Source organism: Aedes aegypti, chromosome 2 (genome assembly GCF_002204515.2).
Source record: "Aedes aegypti strain LVP_AGWG chromosome 2, AaegL5.0 Primary Assembly, whole genome shotgun sequence".
Lineage (NCBI taxonomy): Eukaryota > Metazoa > Arthropoda > Insecta > Diptera > Culicidae > Aedes > Aedes aegypti.
Window position 1 is genome coordinate 59,930,721 of NC_035108.1, and position 22,867 is coordinate 59,953,587.

Here is a 22,867-nt window from a genome sequence, read left to right on the forward strand (position 1 = left end):
CTCTCGGAAAGCTAAAACAGCGTGTCTCTCAAGAGCTGCAAAGCTTTCATTACACAAAAGCACACAAAAGCTTTCACATCAGCTTTTCGACAAATCTTATAAAAGCTTTTCAACAATCGAAAATCTGTCTAGGAAGTTTCTCTCTATAGCTCAATACTATCTGGAAACGTGGAAAAGCATAAAAAGCTTCTTTGAAGGATGGAGAAGATTCTCCAAAGTGAATTCGTCAAGCATGTTACGAAATGAACCCAACTCATTTCTTTGAATTCTGTTTATCTAATTACGAGAATTCTACTAACCTAGAATACAGTTGCCAATCTAACAAAAAAACATTCATCCGGCTAAACTCTGACCCGCATTTCAGAGCTTCCGTTTGCTAATATTTTCCAGCCAATCAAAACGCCACTCAGGAAAGCACTCACATGTCAGTAGCAACTCCACCCTTGGATAAATAATCGACAGAAATTGTCTTCCGAACAAAGTTCCATTTCCACCAATCAACTCAACGTGGAACACCTCCTTCTTCTCCTCCTTCATATTGTTTCGAATGACACTGAAAAATGTTGTCTTGGCGCGCACTTTGTATCGCGTTCCACTTCATGTAGAAATGTCGAACCGGAATCGAGAATCAATTTACTCAAAGACATTCGAAAACGTTTCGGTCATCAATAACCCTAACCGAGAAGGAGACACAGACTTACTTCCGCTAAGAGCATTTTCCAACTTCCACCAAAGAAACGCAATCAATCGATGCGGCCTTCTGCGGACCACGCATCTAATTGGATTCTACACATAAGCTCATCATCATTTTTCCGAGCTCGAAGATGACCACGGGAACATCATTTTCCCATAACAACAACTGACGTTGAGCCGGCGGCGGCAGGAGTCATCGCAGGATCGCACAAACTTAAATAACTAGATGATTACGATGTGGGAGTTTTTCTGCAGTGTCATAACCAAATGGCTGCTGATGCGGAACTGAGGAGGTCATCGCCGTCATCATCTATCGTCGAAATCAATGTGAAATGCGTACATGTTGACTAATGGAAGATCACATACGTTCTCTAGGGGAAATAGGCAGTGAGTGGACCGCCTTAGGTTACGGATGTAATCCATCACGAAGATTAATTACTCGAGATAATTAAGTCGCTTTCTATTTATCTGATGAGCTTTGCACGAGATAAACTGATATACGGTCGAAAACTCCGTAGATAACTAGAAAGACCCTAAAACTAATGGACTTTGCGTGATTCCTCTTAAGAAGCTGGAAAGCTTCTCTCCAGAAGCTGGAAAGCTTCTCTCCAGAAGCTGGAAAGCTTCTCTCCAGAAGCTGGAAAGCTTCTCTCCAGAAGCTGGAAAGCTTCTCTCCAGAAGCTGGAAAGCTTCTCTCCAGAAGCTGGGAAGCTTCTCTCCAGAAGCTGGGAAGCTTCCCTCCAGAAGCTGGGAAGCTTTTCTCCAGAAACTGGAAAGTTTCTATCCAGAAACTGGAAAGCTTCTCTCCAGAAGCTGGGAAGCTTCTCTCCAGAAGCTGGGAAGCTTCTCTCCATAAGCTGGGAGAGCTTCTCTGCAGAGGCTGAGAGAGTTTCTCTCCAGAAGCTGGGAAGCTTCTCTCCAGAAGCTGGGAACACGCTAAACTTGTCACTCTCAGGAATGAGTGCCGAGTACACTAAATCAGCCTCTCTTCATGCAGCACAGATTCTGTGCAAAGGGGGCTGTACACAGTTTTGAGCAAACGGTGGTAAACAAACCGAATGAGTGAAATGCGCACAGAGGAGGAACGCTTGGAATGCGGAATTCGCTTCCATTTTTGTTTTGCTTCTGAAAACATAAAAAAAAACATTCAAATTTTCAAGTTTTCAGAGATTTTTTCATTCGAATAGCCGAAGCGGAAGCAAATGGGGAAAAACCTTACACATTTGCGACCATCTTCCGGCTTTTCGCCTGAATAAAATCACAGAAAACTCCCCATCTTACCAACGGCCAACTGCTTGCTGCCGCGCGGGAGAGATTGACAGTTCCATTTCCATCGATCCCCGCACAGCCGAAGGCCAACACATCGGCTACACACAGCATGAGTGCGACTTATACAGAATTTTCACTCAGCCAGAGAGTCCTGCATTGGTTGCCTCATTCTGTGTAGTTTTTACACATGCGCTGCGTTGAGCAGGCTTAGCGTGAAGCTTCTCTCCAGAAGCTGGGAAGCTTCTCTCCAGAAACAGGGAAGCTTCTCTCCAGAAGCTGGGAAGCTTCTCTCCAGAAGCTGGGAAGCTTCTTTCCAGAAGCTGGGAAGCTTCTCTCCAGAAGCTGGGAAGCTTCTCTCCAGAAGCTGGGAAGCTTCTCTCCAGAAGCTGGGCAGCTTCTCTCCATAAGCTGGGAGAGCTTCTCTGCAAGGCTGAGAGAGCTTCTCTCCAGAAGCTGGGAGAGCTTCTCTCTAGAAGCTGGGTGAGCTTCCCTCCTGAAGCCGGAAGAGCTTCTCTCCAGAAGGTGGGAGAGCTTCTCTTCAGAAGGTGGGAGAGCTTCTCTCCAGAAGCTGAAATGTTTCACTCCAGAAGCTGGAAAAGCTTCTCTCCAGAAGTTGAGAGAGCTACTCTCCAAAAGCTGAGAGAGCTTCTCTCCAGCAGCTGGGAGAGCTTCCCTCCAGAAACTGGGAGAGCTTCTCTTCAGAAGCTGAGAGAGCTTCTCTCCAGAAGGTGAGAGAGCTTCTCTCCAGAAGGTGGGAGAGCTTCTCTCCAGAAGGTGGGAGAGCTTCTCTCCAGAAGGCGGGAGAGCTACTCACCAGAAATTGAAATGCTTCACTCCAGAAGCTGGAAAAGCTTCTCTCCAGAAGTTGAGAGAGCTTCTCTCCAAAAGCTGAGAGAGCTTCTCTCCAAAAGCTGAGAGAGCTTCTCTCCAGCAGCTGGGAGAGCTTCCCTCCAAAAACTGGGAGAGCTTATCTCCAGAAGCTGAGAGAGCTTCTCTCCAGAAGCTGAGAGAGCTTCTCTCCAGAAGCTGAGAGAGCTTCTCTCCAGAAGCTGAGAGAGCTTCTCTTCAGAAGAAATGAGTGCCGAGTACACAAAATCGGCCTCTCTTCGTGTAGCACAGATTCTGTGCAAAGGGGGCTTTACACAGTTTTGTGCAAACGGTGGTAAACAAACCAGGAGGAACGCTTGGAATGCGGAATTCGCTTCCATGTTTGTTTTGCTTCTGAAAACATTAAAAAAACATTATGATTTTAAAGTTTTTCAGAGATTTTTTCATTCAAATAGCCGAAGCGGAAGCAAATGGGGAAACAACTTTCTCATTTGCGACCATCTTCCGGCTTTTCGCTGAAAAAAATCCCCGAAAACTCCCCATCTTATTAACGGCCAACTGTTTGCTGCCGCGCGGGAGATGACTGACAGTTCCATTTCCATCAATCCGCGCACAGCCAATGGCCAACACATCGGTTACACATAGCATGAGTGCGACTTACACAGAATTTTCACTCAGCCAGAGAGTCCTGCATTGGTTGCCTCATTCTGTGTAGTTTTTACACAGGCGCTGCGTTGAGCAGGCTTAGCGTGCAGAAGCTAGGAGAGCTTCTCTCCAGAAGGTGGGAGAGCTTCTCTCCAGAAGCTGGGAGAGCTTCTCTCCTGAATCTGGAAGAGCTTCTCTCCAGAAGTTGGGAGAGCTTCTCCCTAAAAGCTGAGAGAACTTCTCTCCAGCAGCTGGGAGAGCATTCCTCCAGAAACTGGGAGAGCGTCTCTTCAGAAGCTAGAAAGCTTATTAGTATGAATTCCGGAGCTTCGTAGAAGAAACTTGGCAGCTTCCTAAAAGATACTCAACAGAAACTTTGAAGCTTCTCAGCAGAGGCTTTAGAAGTATGGAACAGAAGTCTTTAGGAAATGGCGATTATCGTTCAGCATTTGTGGAATCTTAATTTAGTTCTTAATGCTAACAATTCAAATGGAGCGAACTCTTTGGCGCGCAAATTAAGACCACTTCTAATGCAAATCAGATTTTCCCAAGAAAATTACAGCAAATTACTCCGCTCATCATCTCGAGTAAAGTAGCTTTCCCGGCGCCTTTTCCAGTTCCGCCTCAATCCATTAGTGGCCAACGGAGCGAAACCCGGTACCATCTGGGCGCGCCGGTAGCTCTCTCTCTCTCAAGGAGCGCTAAGTAGTTTTCCACCAGCAGGCCAAAACGGAAGTGGAATAGTGAGAAACCACCCACCATTAAGCACGAGATGGCAACGAGGACGACGACGACGATGAGAACCAGATTTAATGATAATGAAGATGAATTTCACCACCAGCCGTGACGGTTGGCGACCTCTATGCGAGATCAGAAAACAGCTATTTCTGTGCGTCGTCTGGAAATGAAACCTGCCTTGGCAGAAACTACCGTGGAAATTATAACCGCCGAAATAGTGTCGTGGAAAGCTGCTTTTCCCAACAACGACGATGGCGACACAACAACATTGCGAAGCAGTTTTTGAAAATTAAGCTTGCCGTGTCTTTCTAGGTTTGATTGAATTATGGCTGCTGGATTGTACGGAAAAGAGGACTGTACAATTCGAATGGTTTCTAGTTGTGGAAAAAGCGAGTAGCAGTCACGTTCACAGAGAATGCTGAAGCACGTATTAATATAAACTTGAATTGAGGATGATTGCTTTACGGGTATTGTGGGGTTTATTAAATACGTATTACGGGGAAGGAGTCGTAATTAAAGTGGCAAATGGTTAGAGTTAAATTCCAAAACATTAAAATAAGCTTCTTGGCTTGAGCTGAGAAGCTTCGACAGAGAAGCTTTCAAGTTTAATGAGCAACTTTTAAATTTCTGCTACAAAAATCCGATTCAGAAGGCAACTGATTTATGGAATCTTTCAAGAAGTTCACGAGTTTCAACTAAGTAACTTCCAAGCTGATTGAATAATGGCTGCTGAATGCAGAGAAACATCCAAATTCAGAGCTTCAGCTATTAACTTTTGAGCTTCAGTTGAGATATTTCCAAGGTTAAACAGAAAAGCTTTTATGTTTAAAAGAGAAAAAATGCTGTTGTAAGGTTTTTATTTACTACAAATAGTTTTTTCAACAATTCCGAAGATTTTTAAGCAATTGCTGAGAAGTATATCCAGCTTTTGCTGCACAGCTTCTCAAGCGTCTGCTAAGAAAAGGCTTTGCTTTTGCTGAGTACCTTACAAAATAAAGAAGCCTACCCTGCTTATGAAGAGCAGCTCAATTTCAGGAGATGAGACACTCTATCAATTCCAGAAAGTATCTTTCACGGCTTAGAACCCTGGAAGCTTCTGCTGAAAAGCTTCCCAAGCTTCTGCTGAGTTCCGAGCTTCTGCTGGGAAGCTTCCAGCGCTTCTGCTGAGAAGCTTCGCAGCTTGGAAGCTCCAAGCTTCTGCTGAGAAGCTTCCGAGCTTCTGCTGAGTAGCTTCCGAGCTTCTGCTGAGAAGCTTCCGAGCTTCTGCTGAGAAGCTTCCGAACTTCTGCTGAGAAGCTTCCGAACTTCTGCTGAGAAGCTTCCGAACTTCTGCTGAGTAGCTTCCGAGCTTCTGCTGAGAAGCTTCCAAGCTTCTCATGAGAAGCTTCCGAGCTTCTGCTGAGAAGCTTCCGAGCTTCTGCAGAGAAGCTTCCGAGCTTCTGCTGAGAAGCTTCCGGGCTTCTGCTGAGTAGCTTCCGAGCTTCTGCTGAGAAGCTTCCGAACTTCTGCTGAGAAGCTTCCGAGGTTCTACTGAGAAGCTTCCGAGCTTCTGCAGAGAAGCTTCCGAGCTTCTGCTGAGAAGCTTCCGGGCTTCTGCAGAGAAGCTTCCGAGCTTCTGCTGAAAAGCTTCTGAGCTACTGGAGAGAAGTTTCCGAGCTTCTGCTGAGAAGCTTCCGAACTTCTGCTGAGAACCTTCCGAGCTTCTGCTGAGAAGCTTCCGAGCTTATACTGAGAAGCTTGCGAGCTTCTGCTGAGAAGTTTCCGATCGTCTGCTAAGAAGGTTCCGAACTTCTGCTGAGAAGCTACCGAACTTCTGCTGAGAAGCTTCCAAGCCTTTGCTGAGAAGCTTCTAAGCTTCCGCTGAGAAGCTTCCGAGCTTCTGCTGAGAAACTTCCGAACTTCTGCTGATAAGCTTCCGAGCTTCTGCTGAGAATCTTCCGAGCTTATACTGAGAAGCTTCCAAGCTTCTGCTGAAAAGTTTCCGATCGTCTGCTAAGAAGGTTCCGAGCTTCTGCTGAGAAGCTTCCGAACTTCTGCTGAGAACCTTCCGAGCTTCTGCTGAGAAGCTTCCGAGCTTATACTGAGAAGCTTCCGAGCTTCTGCTGAGAAGCTTCCGAACTTCTGCTGAGAAGCTTCCAAGACCTGTTTTTCCTATTTTACCTAATCTACAACAAAATACCTCATTTGCTCGTTTTTGAACACCTTTTCAAGGAAAACGTAAAAAAAAACACTATTTCACTAAATCCTCCCATCCTTTTGAAGTATTTGCGACAAAAAAAAAAACATTTTTCTCCAACCCCTTTGATGTAGCATTCCACTGACTGCATCACGGGAGACAAAAAAAAAGTTGACATCTCCTTTTAATCTGCACAAGAGCGGTTACATTAATCCACTCTGGGGTGCAACGCCTAACAGCGAACGACGGAAGCGCCCATGAGCGCTGCAAATTCTTTTAATTCAAATCCTCGCGCTTCCTACCGGACGGGTTGCATCTTGGATGGAAAATGGAAATGAGACAATCATCGTCCGGTTTCCAACTTTGTCATCGCACTCTTGTGCCTCGTTGATTCTTCATTAGCGGAGATTTGCTTCACGCGTTTGGTCGGGGAGTGCATCTTGACGCGAAAGGTGCAACCCGGGGTGTCCCACTTGAGACCGACGATGACGATGGTTGGACTTTTCCGACGAAAAAGGAGGGATTAAAAGTTTTCCATTCAATTACGCCGGGAAACGATTGCGATGGGTGGCGCCCAAAGTTCCGCTCTGTAATTTTTCCCTCTTTGGGTTCCGGCGGGAAAAAGCTTCTGCACACGATTACCGGCTTGAAACTCCGAGCGGTGAAGCGTTTAATAAATATGCAACAAATACTCACAATACTAACAGTCTGTTGTTCAATTCCGTTGGAGATTCCGGCGATTCCGGGCGGGGCTCCAGCGGGTCCTACGGCGGGGACACTGGTGATGGCACTGACTGCTGCGGATGTGGTACTACTGCTGCTGGTCACTCCACTGCTGGGCACGGCACTGCTGACGGCGCTGAGCGAAGACAGCGAGGTCGGTGGCGGAGCGCCACCCGGCGGGACGCCTAATACTGATTGGGAACTGTACTGGCTGACAGTCTGAAAGCGAAACCGAATGATTAGTCATGTAAAATTCATTAGAACCAAGCGCTACTCACATTTCTGAGTGTCTGTGAGTTGGCCAGTTGTGCGGCTGCGGCCGCGGCCACTGCCTGCTGCTGCTGATGTTGCTGGTGCTGTTGGTTGAGCTGTTCCTGGTGCTGTTTGAGGCTGGTGAGCTGGTGATCGGCAACGGCCATGGCAAGGCCTCCACCTCCACCGGCCACACCCCCGCCGCCGGTCGCCGCCCCCCCACCCTTGACGACCTGCACCGAGAGTCCTTCCGCTCCCAGGCCGGCCTGTGCTGCTGTCGGTGGAAATCCGGCCGCCCCCGGAAACGGTCCCATCCCCTGGACCATGTGCTGCGGAAAAAAAGGGAAGGAAACGAGAGTCACTGATTAGTATGCAACGAAATTTTAGTCTTTTCCCAAACAAGCACACACTTCCCTAAAACGGAGAAGAGTAGATTATTAGGGTTACCAAAACAGTTAAGCTTGTCGGGAGACATTATTCGTTGACATTTTCTTCATCAGTTCTTTAATTTGTTTGCTTATTTGAATTATTGTACTAATAAATGAATAAAATTTCAATTTTGTTTTGAGAATATCATAATTATATCAAATTTTGAAGTTAGTTTCAGGTCAAGGAAACAGTTATCCAAAAGGTTACCAAGAACACGTCTGGTAACCCTAGAGTAGATATTTGCCAATCGCAAACGACGATAAACGGAAATGTGGTTCATTAATGCCGGTACAAAAACCGATAGTTCGTCCACTAGTTATGCTCTACTAGCGCACAACACCCCCAATCCAGCAGAAAACGAAAAAAACCTAACAAGAAGTAGAATCATTTACTGTATAGATAACAGTCTCGATATCAACCCGGGCCCGAGAGCTAACCGAGGACGACATCAAACCACAAGTGATTCTTGTGTGTCGTTCGACGGGATCCCCACAGAGATGACCCCGCACCCCAGGAGCCCCCAGCAGCAGCAGCAGCCTTGTTGGTCATTAAAAGCAGTGCTCTTCTCTTGTTTCTCTTGTGGAAACTATTTCCGAAAGCCCGGTCCGAAAGCTGCTCAGCTCAGCAGGACTACACAGACCAGCAGGGCTGGTAGCGCCTGTGTGTCTTAAAAATAAGAGCTTTGGAGACCTAATTCAAAGTTTTCAAGGATAATCCCAGAAGTTACTCCAGATTTTTTTCAAGACTTCTCCACAAATTTCTCAAGAAAGTCCTAAGTGAGGCCAATGATTTTTTCTATCAATTTTCGCACGATTTCGCCAAGATTTTGGACCTAGGACATATTGATGAATTTAAGCAGTAGTGACCAATTCTCTAAAAAGATCCCCGTTACCAGTCCTGCAGCTCGGACACCGGAGCACCGGGTAAGGCTAGGCTAGGCAAAGGTATTATCCTCATCGTTGTCGTCGTTCGTCGGCCGACAAGTACCCAGCACCATTATAAGTAGAGACCGTCCGACCCGACACTACTGTGCTACTGGCTCGTAGAGGAAAGTGAGCCAAAAACCACCACAAGGATGCTTGATGTTGTCAAACTGGAGGCGGTAATGTTTCGCTTTTGTGGCATGACAAAGTAGCAAAAAAAAACTGTAGAGTGGAACTTTCGAACTAGGATGTCTGGGATGGCACTTCGTTCGATAACTGTGTGTTTTGAGCTGAGTTAAAAGTTTAAAACTCATTTGAAGCCGGTTGGAAAGCGCATTGCGTCCCTTTTGAGACAGAGGAAGACTCGTATTGAATCAAACTTGTTATAGTGATGATTTGCACAACTACAAATTCTACACTCTAGATTCTAGAATATCTCAGAGCTCACAGACACTTCATCTGCAAAGCCTAACTAACTGCGTAGCAAACCATATTCGACCTTTTTTCCCTTCGACTTTAATATTTTCGTCCTTTTGTACTTAAACCAACAAATTTGCAGAAAAAGTATCTGTGAGATCTGGGACATTCTTGACTCTAGAATTTGGAATTCAGCCTTCACCAAGCCCAAGGTAACGAAAGGTCGAATGAAAAGTCCAAAGGATAGAAGTTCGAGAAGAATGTATTCCTTCAGGTCAAAATCTCGTTTTTTCCGATAAAGGGATAATTTCCTACGAAAAAAAAAACATGTTTGACCTTTTGTCTTTCAGCCTTTTATCCTACGTTTTGTACTATGAAATTGGATTCCTTAACAGACATTTTGGTTCCTTAAGTGTTTTTGAGATCTGAACTCTCAAATTTAGAATTTCTTCAGTTCCATCATATCATCGACCTGCGTCTGTTTGATCTTTTGTCATTTATTGAAAAAAAAAACTACAAAGACTTCTGGAAAACTCCCCCGAATATACAGTATTGAACATTGGTTACTTTTGATCAGGGCTTAAATTCTGAGAAAATTGAGAGAATCTCTCACTTCTCGCTCTCTATAACAATCATGATCTACAACACATCATGAGCCCCCGTTAATCATGTTCTGCTACAGTACTGATTATATCGTTGGATGTGTTATTAGGCTGTATCGATTTCGGCAATTTTTCGAATGGTCTCGAATGGTAGCAAATGGGCCCAATCAAAGCCCTGCAAAATTTAAAAAAATCCTAAAATATCGTTTAGTTACTACCCATTTTTTTCCAAGTTTAGAATGGGAAAATGATTTATTAAGTATGGGGAAACGAATCCTGTCAAAATTAAATAGAAAAAGGTACTTTAAGGACGTACTAAAAATTCTTTCTCTAGCTGATTTAGAACATGAATCAGTGAACATTTCGTTAGAACACTACTTTTTAGTAGCTCTTCAAAAAAAATGGGTTATAAAATTTGGAAGCATCGAAAATTACGCATGTTTTGCCACTTTTTATTCTGGCATCACGGTGCATTTTATGTAGCAAAGTGGGTGGCATCCAACTGGATGGAGATGCCAAGTAGTTGTTGAAACTAGTTTCACTTCAATGTTAAATATTCTTGTGATTTTCACTAGATAGAAGAACGGTGTCTTCAGCAAAGTTGTAACCTAGTTCAAGGACTACCCCTTGGCGAGCCTATTTTTTAGGTACTCATCCGCTAGGCAGCATACAAACTATGCACTACCGCTACAGATATATGCTTGTATCGGTTTATGGACAAAAGGTCGAAGGGACAAAATGTCAAAAGACAACAGGTCGAAAGGACAAAAGGTCGAAACTGAATGGCATGGTGGGAAATTTTTCCTTCTTTGAAAATACATTTCCGACCTTTTGTCCCTTCTTTTTACTTCTTCGACCTATTGACCTTCCGACATTTTGTCTTTCGACCTTTTGTCCTTTCGACCTTTTGTCTTTCGACTTTTTGTCATAGATTCGCTTGTATCTCAAGATCCTGATCATTTAGAGGGACGATTTTTTCCACAAGTTTGTCCAGGTTGAAAATTGCTTTCAATTGAACAGTTTGGAATCAAGATGGCGACTTCCGGTTCATGAAAATCATTGTATCACAAGTTCCTGATCAATTAGAAGCATGATTTATTCCAACAAATTTTTCCAGGTTGAAAATTGCTTTCAAATAAACGTTTTGGAATCCAAGATGGCGGCCTAGAAAACAAGATGGCGGCTTTATTTAGAAGGATGATTTATACTACAAGTTTGTTCAGGTTGAAAATTGCTTTCAATTACACGGGGTTGTTGGTCTAATGGCTACAGCTTCTGCACCTTATCAGAAGGCCATGGGTTCAATATCAGGCCCGGACCATTCCTCGTACTTTGTAGTTGTATCTTTCACTAGCTTCTATCTTCCACTCACAATCAATCACAGTTCAGGTATCAGGTATCAGAAGGCCGGCTCCAAAGGCACGTTCCCCACCAGTTGGGAGATTTGTGCCATCGCCAAATTTGAGCCTATTTCATCATCTACCCGATGGGAGAGGAAAGGGAAGGGAAAGATGGGAGGAAATAGGAGTGGGGTCCCTTGAAGAGGGAAAATCGCATAAGCGAAATGAGAGCATGTAGCTCCATACCACAATGGGTTCGAACAGCGCCCTAAAAAGGGCACTGCAAAACGCATGAGCGTAAAGAGAGCCTATAGCTCATTACCACAGCGGGTTAAGAATAACAGAATGTCCTGAAGATTCAGGCTTCTGTATTCAGTTTCACTTAATAAGTGTTTACCAAGTAATTGGAATCGCATTTGCGCAAAAACTGGACAGTTACATATCAGGTGATACGAAGTTCCATAATCGGAGTCACCACTATCACACACAAATGAGTCAGCACGCTGAATATTTGCCATGTGATAGTTGAGTCGGCAGTGGCCTGTCAACGCTCTGACCAAGAGACTGCAATTCTGCTTTGACAGATTTGTTAAATACTTCGCCACCTTTGGAGATGACTCAGTAATATACAATTTTGTTTGACGACACGACTCCAAACTATTCCAATATTGCTTGTGCTGAGTTGCCGCCCAAGAGTTTATCTGAAGCTTCACCCAGCACTTCGAAATTGGAATAGCCGGCTCAGGGCCAATGAAGTCATGCGATGCTCCATCGCGAGCTAGCTCATCAGCCAATTCATTTCCAGCGATGGAAGAATGGCCAGGTACCCATACAAGGTTTACAGAGTTGACTGAATTCAGTTCCTCAATTTGAGTTCGACATGCGATAACAAGCTTCGACCTTGAGTTGGCCGAAGCGAGAGCTTTTATAGCAGCTTGACTATCTGAACAGAAGTATATGACTTTACCCATTACGCGCTGTTGAAGTGCTGATTGCACTCCACACATGAGAGCAAATATTTCCGCCTGAAAAACGGTGCAGTTTCTACCAAGTGAGTAAAACTGATTCAGCCTTAGCTCACGAGAATATACTCCTGCACCAGCTCTACCTTCAAGAAGGGAGCCATCAGTGTAACATACTATATTGTTTGATATACTTCTTTCCAAATAGCCAGACGTCCACTCTTCCCGTGAAGGGAATTGTGTGGTAAATGTCCTGTAAGGAAAGTTATAAGCAATTGTGAGATCACTTGGAGCAAGGACAATTTTGTCCCAATTCACCAAAAGTGGAAACAACGAAGTGTGTGTAGATCTACGATTCACTGGATTTTTCTTCAGTAGATCCAGTACCCATAAACGGTAAGAGCAAGAAAGTGCTTCTTGTTTAAGATATATGTGTAGTGGCGCAACGTCGAAAAGGGCCTCGAGCGCTGCTGTGGGAGTTGTAGAGAACGCACCAGACATCGCCATCAAGCACATTCTTTGGAGATGGCCCAATTTTGATTGGATTGTTCTCACTTCGCCCTTTTGCCACCACACAAGACATCCATATGCCAATATTGGTCGAACAACTGTTGTGTAAATCCATTTGATATATTTGGGTTTGAGGCCCCAAGTTTTACCAAAGGTTCGCCGGCATTGACCGAAGGCCATACAAGCTTTTTTGACTCTGAAATCAATGTGAGCTGTCCATAAAAGTTTGGAATCTAGAATGACTCCGACATACTTTACTTGATCAGTCACATTAATCTCAGTGCCAAAAAGACGTAAAGGTCGAATTCCATCGCGGTTTCGTCTTTCCGTAAAAAGAACAATAGATGTTTTATTCGGGTTAACCGAAAGGCCATATTGGCGACACCAACTCTCGACTACCTGAAGAGCACTTTGCATCAGGTCGAATAGGGTGCTTATGCACATACCAACTATCAGAGCTAGATAGTCGTCGGCAAATCCATAAGTTGGAAAACCGCAATTATTGAGTTGCCTCAATAGCGTATCTGCTACGAGATTCCACAAAAGTGGTGACAAGACTCCCCCTTGGGGGCATCCGCAAACACTCAATTTTCGAATCGCTGCTTGACGCAATGTCGAGAAGAGATGTCGGTTTTTGAGCATTTGATGAATCCAATAGGTAATCATTGTAGGTAGCCCATGGTTTCGTGCGGCTTCCAATATGGCATCGAAAGACACGTTATCAAAGGCACCCTCAATATCCAAGAAAACACCCAAGCAGGATTGCTTCTGAGCGAATGCTTTCTCGATATCGCATACAACTTTGTGTAAAAGAGTCACAGTGGACTTTCCAGATTGGTAAGCATGTTGATTCACATGAAGAGGCATGTTTGCCAAATAAACATCACGGATGTGATGATCGATAATGCGTTCCAGACATTTCAGAAGAAAAGAGGTCAGACTGATTGGTCTAAAACTCTTCGCTTCCTCATACGACGCACGTCCTCCTTTTGGGATAAATTTTACAGTAATATCACGCCAGGATTTGGGAATGTACCCGGTAGCAAAACTGCTTACAAGTAGCTTTTTCAAAACATGTTTGATAGACTCAAATCCCTTTTGGAGCAGAACAGGATAAATCCCATCCGCTCCTGGAGATTTGAAAGGAGCAAAACTATTAAGTGCCCATTGAATCGATTCAGTAGTTACGATACTGCGAGCCGAGGCCAGAGACTCGTAACTACATGAAAAGACATTTGGTTCATCCGTAGATGCTATGTCCACACATCCGGGGAAGTGTGTATTGAATAAACATTCTAAAACTTCTTCATCGGAAGAAGTAAAGTCACCATTAGGTAAGCGAATTTCGTTCACTTGGAAATCCTTAGATTTTGCAAGAATTTTGTTCAACCGACTGACTTCACTCAAACTGGAAACATTTGTACAAAGGTTTTTCCAGCCGGATCGTTCAGCAGAACGAAGAGCCTTCTTGTAAGCCTTGCGAGCTGACTTGAACGACTCTGATCCAGTTGAACGGCGTCTGTTCCAACTCCTTCTACATTGTTTCCTGAGTCTAGTCAGATCGGAATTCCACCATGGGGTCCCTCTTGTAGTCTTTACAGACCGCAGAGGACATGCTTCTTCAAAAGCTTCCATAATGTAGGATGTTGTAGTATCAACGGCATCATCCAGATCACTTGGATTTTCAATGGACGGAGAATATCCATGAAATTTGGTCGCAACCAATTCAATGTAGAGTTCCCAGTTTGTTGACCGGGGATTCCTAAAACGCAAAGTCTGCGCAGTTACATTTGAATGTTCAAAGAAGATGTAGCGATGATCAGATAATGATTCCTCATCTGATACATGCCAATTCGTCAACTCGTGACTGATTCTATTCGAGCAGAGCGTTATGTCTAACACTTCTTCTCTATTAGAAACCATGAAGGTTGGGCGATTGCCTATGTTAAGTAATCCAAGGTCTGTACTACTTAAGTATTCCATCAGACTGGAGCCTCTCAAATTGATATCCGAGCTGCCCCAGATGATGTGATGAGCATTGGCATCACTGCCCACAATCAGCGGAAGGCCTTTTGTTACGCAGTGTACGACAACTCGTTTGAAGTCATCCGTTGGGGATGGTTCATCATGTGGTAAATATACCGAACAATAGACGTATTTCCTGTTGAGGTCACCAACAGAAACATCGATTGTGACAGCACATACATCTCTGGTAGTTAACTCAGAAATTAGTGTAGCAACAATTGCTTTATTAACGAGCACGCATGCGCGGGGCATGGAGCGCGAGTTTGCCATTTCAAGCTTGCTAAAAGTAGCAAAAACTGGGTCCACAAGGTTACCTAGATAGAAGTTCCCTCTACGAAAGTAGGGTTCTTGAACTAGCGCCACTTGGGCTGCACCATTTTGCATGAGTCTGCAAAGATTGATCGTTGCTGTTCTTTTATGCTGAAGATTGATCTGAGCTAACCTAACCGTAGCCACTACCCAAACTAGGCAGGATTAAGCTTTTTGCAATCTCAGCACGAAAAAGACCAGCAACGAAAAAACCAGATCGGTATCTATTTAAAGTCGCCAAAGGCGAAAGAGCACAGAATACACTGTGTAAAACGCATAATGCGAATCCATATAGGTGATAATTTAAATTAAATGTCAACATATTCATAATCCCACCCTTATTAAGCCTCAAGATAGAGACTGAAGAAGGGCAGCCGATTATCTCGGAGAAACACAAGGTCACCTGCACCATTGCTCCGGGTAGCACAGGAAGGACTCAATACTGTGGAGGGCGCCCTGGTACCCCACAGGCTCCGTTTGCGGTTAGGTTTTATTTAGACCCCCCTAACCATTCATTCTTAGGCACGGTACGCATCACACCATAAATTAGGGGTCACCTGTGAGATGGACTTTTACCACCGGAACAGGCAGTCCGTAGTGTTAATTCTTAGCCAGTTGAAACAACCGCTACCGACACTACGCGGCTATCTAGGCTGCTCGGGAAAAGGAGGTTAATATTGATGATTAACTCCTGACGTGCCCAAGCAGCCACGAGTTGTATCTTTCACTAGCTTCTATCTTCCACTCACAATCAATCACAGTTTATAGCATTTGCTAGAACCAGAGACGGACAAAAAAACCGCTTCCCTACGCTTCCATTCTTCCATTCTTCCATTATTTCTTCGACAAGTTTGTCCAGTTGAAAATTGCTTTCAATTGGACATTTTGGAATCCAAGTTGGGGGACTAGAAATCAAGATGGCGACATCCGGTTCATGGACATCATTGTATCCCAAGATCCTGATCCTGAGAAGATTTCTTCGACAAGTATGTTCATAGCATAGTGATAGATCGAAACTGGTAAGAATTGCACTACGATCCAAATGAATAAGTTTCCGCTTACTCTCGAAGTGCAATTTTAGCAGATCTAATATTATTGATCAATAACGGCGCCGGCCAAGTCCTTACAGTCAGTTGGGATGGGGAAGGAATGTTAGGGTGTAATGATTGTTGCTTCTAGAGACCGAGAATACCTCTTATTCGACAAGTATGTTCAGGTTGAAATTGCTTTCAAATATACATTTTGGAATCCAAGATGGCGGTCTACAAATCAAGATGGCACTTCATGGAAATCATTGTATCTCAAAATCCTGATCATTTAGAAGCATGATTTTTTCTACAGTGCCAACGATACGATACAGTGCACAGTGGTCCAGGAATCAGTTTTACGCGGAAAGATGCATTTTGAGCTTTAAAATGAAATATTAGACGAAAACGGTCTTCTACAAAGTTGTTTGTATTAGTAAGGCCCTTCGTTTGGTGTTATTTAAAATTAGGGTTGTCCACGTTTTCATAGAAATGGCGTAACTAACTTTCTTATTTGTAGAAATTATATTATACATGCTTCAGCAAAGTTGTAGAACATTCAATTTCAAGCTACTTTGCCATGAAAAGTTTTTTTTTAATTCCCTAAATTGACCGATTTAGAGCTTTTTTGGGGGTGGTCCGAACAAAATTGGTTTTCTTACTCTAGAGTTTTCAATTCAAATTTCTCATCAAAGTAGTCTATGGAACACTTTTAGCGCTTTGAAAAATGCGTAATTTGGTGAGTGAAGAAACTCGATATCTCCTTCCGTTTGGGAGTTTCTGTTGTTTTTCTCTCAAAAACATGCCTACTTTGGTTGTGAATATCTCTGATTAGGGCAAACATAAAAAATATCTTTTGATGGCATTCAAAACACAAAATAAAATTGTATACTACATCAAAAAATCACAGATGTGTTATTTTTGTAACTCTAATAAAATGCCCTGAAAAACAAAGGATTTTTAGCAAAAAAACTTCAATAATTTTTGAACTAAAATAGATATCATCAATATTTTTGCATGAAAATTTGCGTTTTGTTAAGTTCTTGAAGTCGCTCATAGACCGCTTTGACGAGAAATCTGAAATAAGAAAGCTAGGGCTCTAAGACTATTTTGAAGAATTTCATAGTATATATTTTTGAGCAAAGCAGTAGAATTTGAAATTTTGATCAACTTTGCCAAAAAACTTTTTCTGTAGCTCAAAATTTGAGCAATGTAGAGCATTTTTTCCTAATCATCGCAGGGTGGTCCGACAAAAATAAGTTTTTCAACTCTAGTTTTTTTAATATTATTTTCTCGTCAAAGTCGTCTATGGACGACTTTAGCGTTAGCGTTAGCGTTAGCGTTAGCGTTAGCGTAGTTACGGTATACTTCGTAGATTGGATACTAGCAACATTCATGTTTCTTTTTAATAATCTCATCCTGACTACTTTCAAGAACAAGGCAGGGGAGTATACCTTGTTCAAATCATAAACAAGAATACTAAAAGCATGAATATCGCTATTCCCGGCCACGCCCATCTTTACCGTAACTTGGGATAGGGGAAGGAAATGTTGATGTAGCACTTACTTAATGAGAGGCCACCGACTCAGCGACACCCTCATAAGTGCTACGGAGTTGGAGGTTGGGGAAGGTATATTGTCAGGATTCGCCTAGAAAGCTGGCGATAGACCATAAATATTTGTTGTTTAAGCGTTTTCAAATTAATCTTTTGAATGCCGGCAATCAAAAGAGAAAACAATAGCTTATTTATAGTATAAATAGTATTTCGCGAAATGCTTGTCGATTGTGCAGTAATATTTTTGCTCAACAACCAGTAAAAAGCAAAACCGATCCCTCCAGGGTCATCGGATTGTGTAACGATACGCGGAAAAAAAAAATCACGCCTATTGAAAAACTGTACTGTGCTCATTGAAAAACTGTACTGGGTGATACTGTATTTTTAGATAATCGAAAAACGAAAGGAAGCGCGTTCGAACTAAACACCCTAGGACACAGTCGGTTTTTCTGCTCAAAATTATACGAAAAGCAGGATCGATCCCTCCAGGGTCATCGAACAGTTAAAAAGCATCCACAACCGATTGTTAGTTGCGTTACACCCGCCCGGACAGAATGCGCAATCTGAACATAATTATCAAACTCCGAAAATAACATTTTCCGTTCAAGAAACGATCAGAAGTTCCACGACGCGAACAAAAACGATCCGGAAGGCTCACAAAAGAAAAAGTATCATACTGGAACAAACTCACCGGATTGATTTTCTAAATTTATGTGCTGCATGTCACTTCCGGATGGTTCGGTGAACTTCGGGCGGCCAAAAACCAACAGTACTGAGGACACAAATCAAACAAATCACTTTTTCATTTTTCACTTTTCACTATTCCATTTCTGAATGTAAAAACGGTCCTGCTTGGGCTTCACGAAGCACTACCCAGCAAGACGCTCCAAAACAGAAGAAAAAAAAATCTCCGGCGACGAAAACATGCGCGAAACTGTGAGCTAAATCTATCGGACGACGCAAAACCGAACTGTCCTGCTTGGGCTTCACGAAGCACTACTCAGTCGTCTATGGACGACTTTAAGAACTTAACAAAACGCAAATTTTCATGCAAAATTGTTGATATCTATTTTAGTTCAAAAGTTATTAAAGTTTTTGTGATAAAAAATATTTGTTTTCAAGACATTTTATTAGAGTTACAAAAATAAGACATCTGTTATTTTTTGATATAATATACAATTTTATTTTGTCTTTTGAATGCCGTCAAAAGATATTTTTTATGTTTGCCCCAATCAGAGATATTCACAATCAAAGTAGGCATGTTTTTAAAAGAAAAACAACAATAACTCCCAAACGGAAGAAGATAGCGAGTTTCTTCACTCACCAAATTACGCATTTTTCAAAGTGCTAAAAGTGTTTCATAGACTACTTTGATGAGAAATTTGAATTGAAAACTCGTCAGAAAACCAGTTTTGTTCGGACCACCCTATGTCACCGTAGGAAAAAAACTCTAAATCGGTCAATTTGGGATATACAAAAAAAACTTTTTTTGGCAAAGTTGCTTGAAATTGAATGGTCTACAACTTTGCTGAAGCATGTATAATATAATTTCTACAAATTAGAAAATTTCTATGAAAATGTGGTCCACCCTAATTTTTAATAACACCAAACAAAGGACCTTACTAATAAAAACAACTTTGTAGAAGACCGTTTTAGTGTAATGTTTCTTTCTAAAGCTCAAAATCCATCTTTCCGCGATTCCTGGACCATAGTGCAGCACCGAGAATTTTTAAATTTTGCATTTTTTTTTTTCGTTTGGCAAAGTTATTATTTTCGTGTGGCAAGTACCATGATACTCTATACCCAGGGAGGACATATCACATTTCACAAAATGGCCTTTCGCAGACCGGGAATCGAACCCGGACACCTTTGACATAGCTTTACTTTGTAGACCTTTCCAGTAGGCTAAAGAAGAAACTTTTTTTGATATATTGAGTCGGGACTTCTTCTAGAACACTAAATACGACTGAGTATGAAAGGCTAGACACGAATCTCTTGGAAGCTACATCTTCTGGAATGTCGACTTCAGCTGAAGTCCACAAATGATTGGCTCTAGAAGCCCTGAGGAACATTTGCTGAAGATCTAAACCCATTTACCGGAAAGTCCGAAGGTATATTTTTTGAATTTTAGACTGGTTATCCGAGAGGCTGTTTATCTAGGAATTCAAAGGTTACATCCAAACCTAATCTTATCCTGTTCAAAAACGACGTTCTCTACATAATCCAAAGATCTTTTTGTCAGAAAAACCAGATGACTACTTTTAAAGGTTCTGTGTTATTTCTCTACTACAAAAAATGTTGAGGTTTCTGAAAAATGGGAAGAACAGCGCCTATGGAAATTTGGACACGACTTCGTGAAGCACACAGATAACCGTTTTCGAAATTTGAAAAGTAGAGACAATTTGTTCTAGAAATCCGAACGCGATATCACTTGGAACCTTGAAGATTGTTCCCTCAGGATGTCGGAAAATTACACTGTACTAACTAAGAAATACCCTCTAGAAAGCTCTGAGAGAGTTCAAGGAAGATTTTTCCAAGTAGCAGAGATGAAAATTCTCAATCTTTATCTGAGGCTCAGAGACGACATCTTGTTATGGTTCAAAGGCCACAAACTTTTAAAATTTCATAGATAACTTTCTCTGGGAAACCTGTAGGGTGTCGGTACCAATGGTTGTAATGTACCAGTAGATTGGACTATGGAATAAAACGCACGTTTTTTCGATAAAAACGACATGTAATATTTTTGGTGAATAGATCGCCTCTAATTTCATCGATTTACCAAATTTAAGCTTTTTATTTTATCAAAAAGTCATATAAATAATTAAGTTTACGCAAAAAAATTGCTCCCTTGCACCAATAGTTGCCGTCGTGTTCAAATAGTGGATCAACGGATGGAAGCAGTTTTGAAAATGGATATATAAAAATGAAGAAAAGTCCCGGAGATGATCTTTATGCTTCATTCAAAAGATATTAGTTACTGTTTAGAGAGAAAATTTTTAAACATATGTAAAAATTTACCATTTTGTTTAAAATTCCTTGTATCATTCCCGAACGTCTACTACTGGAGCACTAGCGCAACTACTGGAACACGTGTACCAATAGTGGCTCAAGCGATTTTATGGTCAAAAATGAGTTTTATCACTCTTTTTATATTTTTCCCATATAATAGAGGTTGAAATCTTTCTGTTGACGAAAAGATCGAAGGCTTTAAGGCTTTTTGTTATTTTGTAATGATTTTTTATAGCTTAGGTAGTCCACTAATGGTACCGGTGCATTTTTTCAAGAGGTCCAGAGAGTAAATATTATACAATACCTATCTTCTGAAATTTTTAGATACGACTTCTTGAAGCACTGCACTGAGATTAGGATGCAGATCGTCTATTAATTTTCTTCGAAATATGACAAACACTGCAAACTTCAACTAGGGCAGAGTTCCAAGTTTCTCAGCTTAGTGTTGTTATGGACACTTCCACAGTTATTAACTAAGAGCTTTCATAGTCAATTGACCATTCCTGAATGTGTATATCGTGTAGCAGGTACCAAGTAATGCTATACCCTGGGATGTCCAGAAAATTTTCTACCCGAAATCATCCTCAACCGATGAGATTGGAATCCACAATTATCTTCATGGTCTTGCTAAATAGCTGCGCGTTAACCACTACAGCTATCTGGGTCACTAAGACAAATACTCAAGCCCACTAAATCTGCTTGTTTTAAAAACTTTTCAAACAATCATTGGAGTTTTCAGGACGTGAAATGCTGTCTTTTAATTTTGGGTTTAAAGACCATTTTGATGTTTTAAGTCAATTTTAAGCCGGTTATAAAACCATAAGATAAATCATTTAAAATAAGATTGTCAATAATTATTTAGATCAAAACACGCTAGAGATTATATCTACATTTTCTCATTTTGAAATCTAATCGAAATTTATTGCTGTTTGAGACAGTCATTCCACTGGAATCGCATGAGTATGGAAACCACAAGACTTTATAGTCCAAAAGAAATTCCACAGTACCTTCGCTTGTGTTTTCGAAACCCGAACAAAGTAGCATTACCTTCAATCTCAATCTAGACCTGTCACTAATTGAGATATATTTATTTTCCATCAGATTTTCCTTAACCTCAAAAACCGGTATCCGCCGAACTCGGAACGAATCGAGAGAGAACTGAGGCACGCAAAAACTCCAGCTGTGAGAAAACTTCGTTGCTACATGCAGTTAGGTTCATATGAGTAACATACCTATCAGTGACATTTTTCATTTTCTTTGTCGGTCAATCGAAATGTATCACAAATATGTATCTATTTCAGAATATTTTCAAATGATCCTCTTTTTAACTAAACTTTTTTTAATTCCTGCAAATTAAATTAGGAAGAGTGATATGGAATATCTAAGAAATCTTCAACCATAATCGATTGCATAATTTTTTATCTATTCCGCAAAGCTTTTGCCGAAAGAAGCATATGAAGAGAAAACTCGTACTTTTCCCGTACAAGCTGTAGACACGTTCTTTGAAAGCATTGGAGAACTAAAGCTCGACCCGACAGCACCCCGCCAAAACTCTGCAAGATTGATGACTGTTTATCTGAGGAACAACTTTTCTCTCCGTTCTTATGCTGGCCATAAATGTGAATTTATGCAACATTCAACTTTGTCTGTCCGTATGTATGTATGTATGTGTGTGTGTATGCGCAAGGATGCATGTTTATGTTTCTCGAAGGTTTATCCGGATATTCTCGAGTTGAACGCATCTATAACCCATAACCAGAGGAACATACAGAGACAACAGGACACAGGTCCACATGTGGGATGTGCAGTAATTTGAAATTAAAATCCTGTTTTTCCTGGGTATGCTCCGAAGAAGCGTCCGTTCTTGTGTGTTTCCATTTGTGGGGTGGGGGAGTCGGGAGCAAGGAGACCCGATCAAAAGAGCAAAACATAGTTATAACAACCGCATTTATTTATTTCATAATAACAATGTAACAGACTATGTTATACAATAAGCTGATAAGGTGTTAAAATAACAATAAATATAACAAAATTTCCAAATATATTAATACGGTTAAGAAACATATGGGTTGATCCCTACTTGATACGTTTATCAGATGTCGGATTCAAGTCGGGTCAAATTACTAAATATCATTTAAGAAGCATATCAATGAAAACATAACATTTCTTTAGCATATCAAATGCAACAAACCTTGATATAAATATCAATAGTTGATATAGTTGTGTTAAAATTTTGTTACGTCTTCCTGACCGGGGAGAACGCATCAGATTGGGAAGACAATTTTCCCCACAACATCGGCAGCAACGAGAAACAGATAGATGGACCAGGCGCATGTACATTTCTTGTGATAAATGCCAAAGGCGGTAAAAATGGATTTTCCTTCAGTGTTTGAAGTGTGGGGGAAGTGTACTGTACAGTGGAATGCAAAATCCTGAC

At 41.8% G+C, this 22,867-nt stretch overlaps 1 protein-coding gene across 1 annotated transcript in view; it reads right to left on the reverse strand.

Moving 5' to 3' along the window:
* Positions 1-22,867, reverse strand: part of LOC5568122 (mucin-5AC) — a gene marked incomplete in the record, with an annotated part of 650,382 nt that overhangs the window by 213,115 nt on the left and 414,400 nt on the right. Inside the window, 2 exon segments of the mRNA XM_021840965.1 lie at positions 7,046-7,291; positions 7,351-7,653. Coding sequence (XP_021696657.1) covers positions 7,046-7,291; positions 7,351-7,653 — 549 coding nt within the window.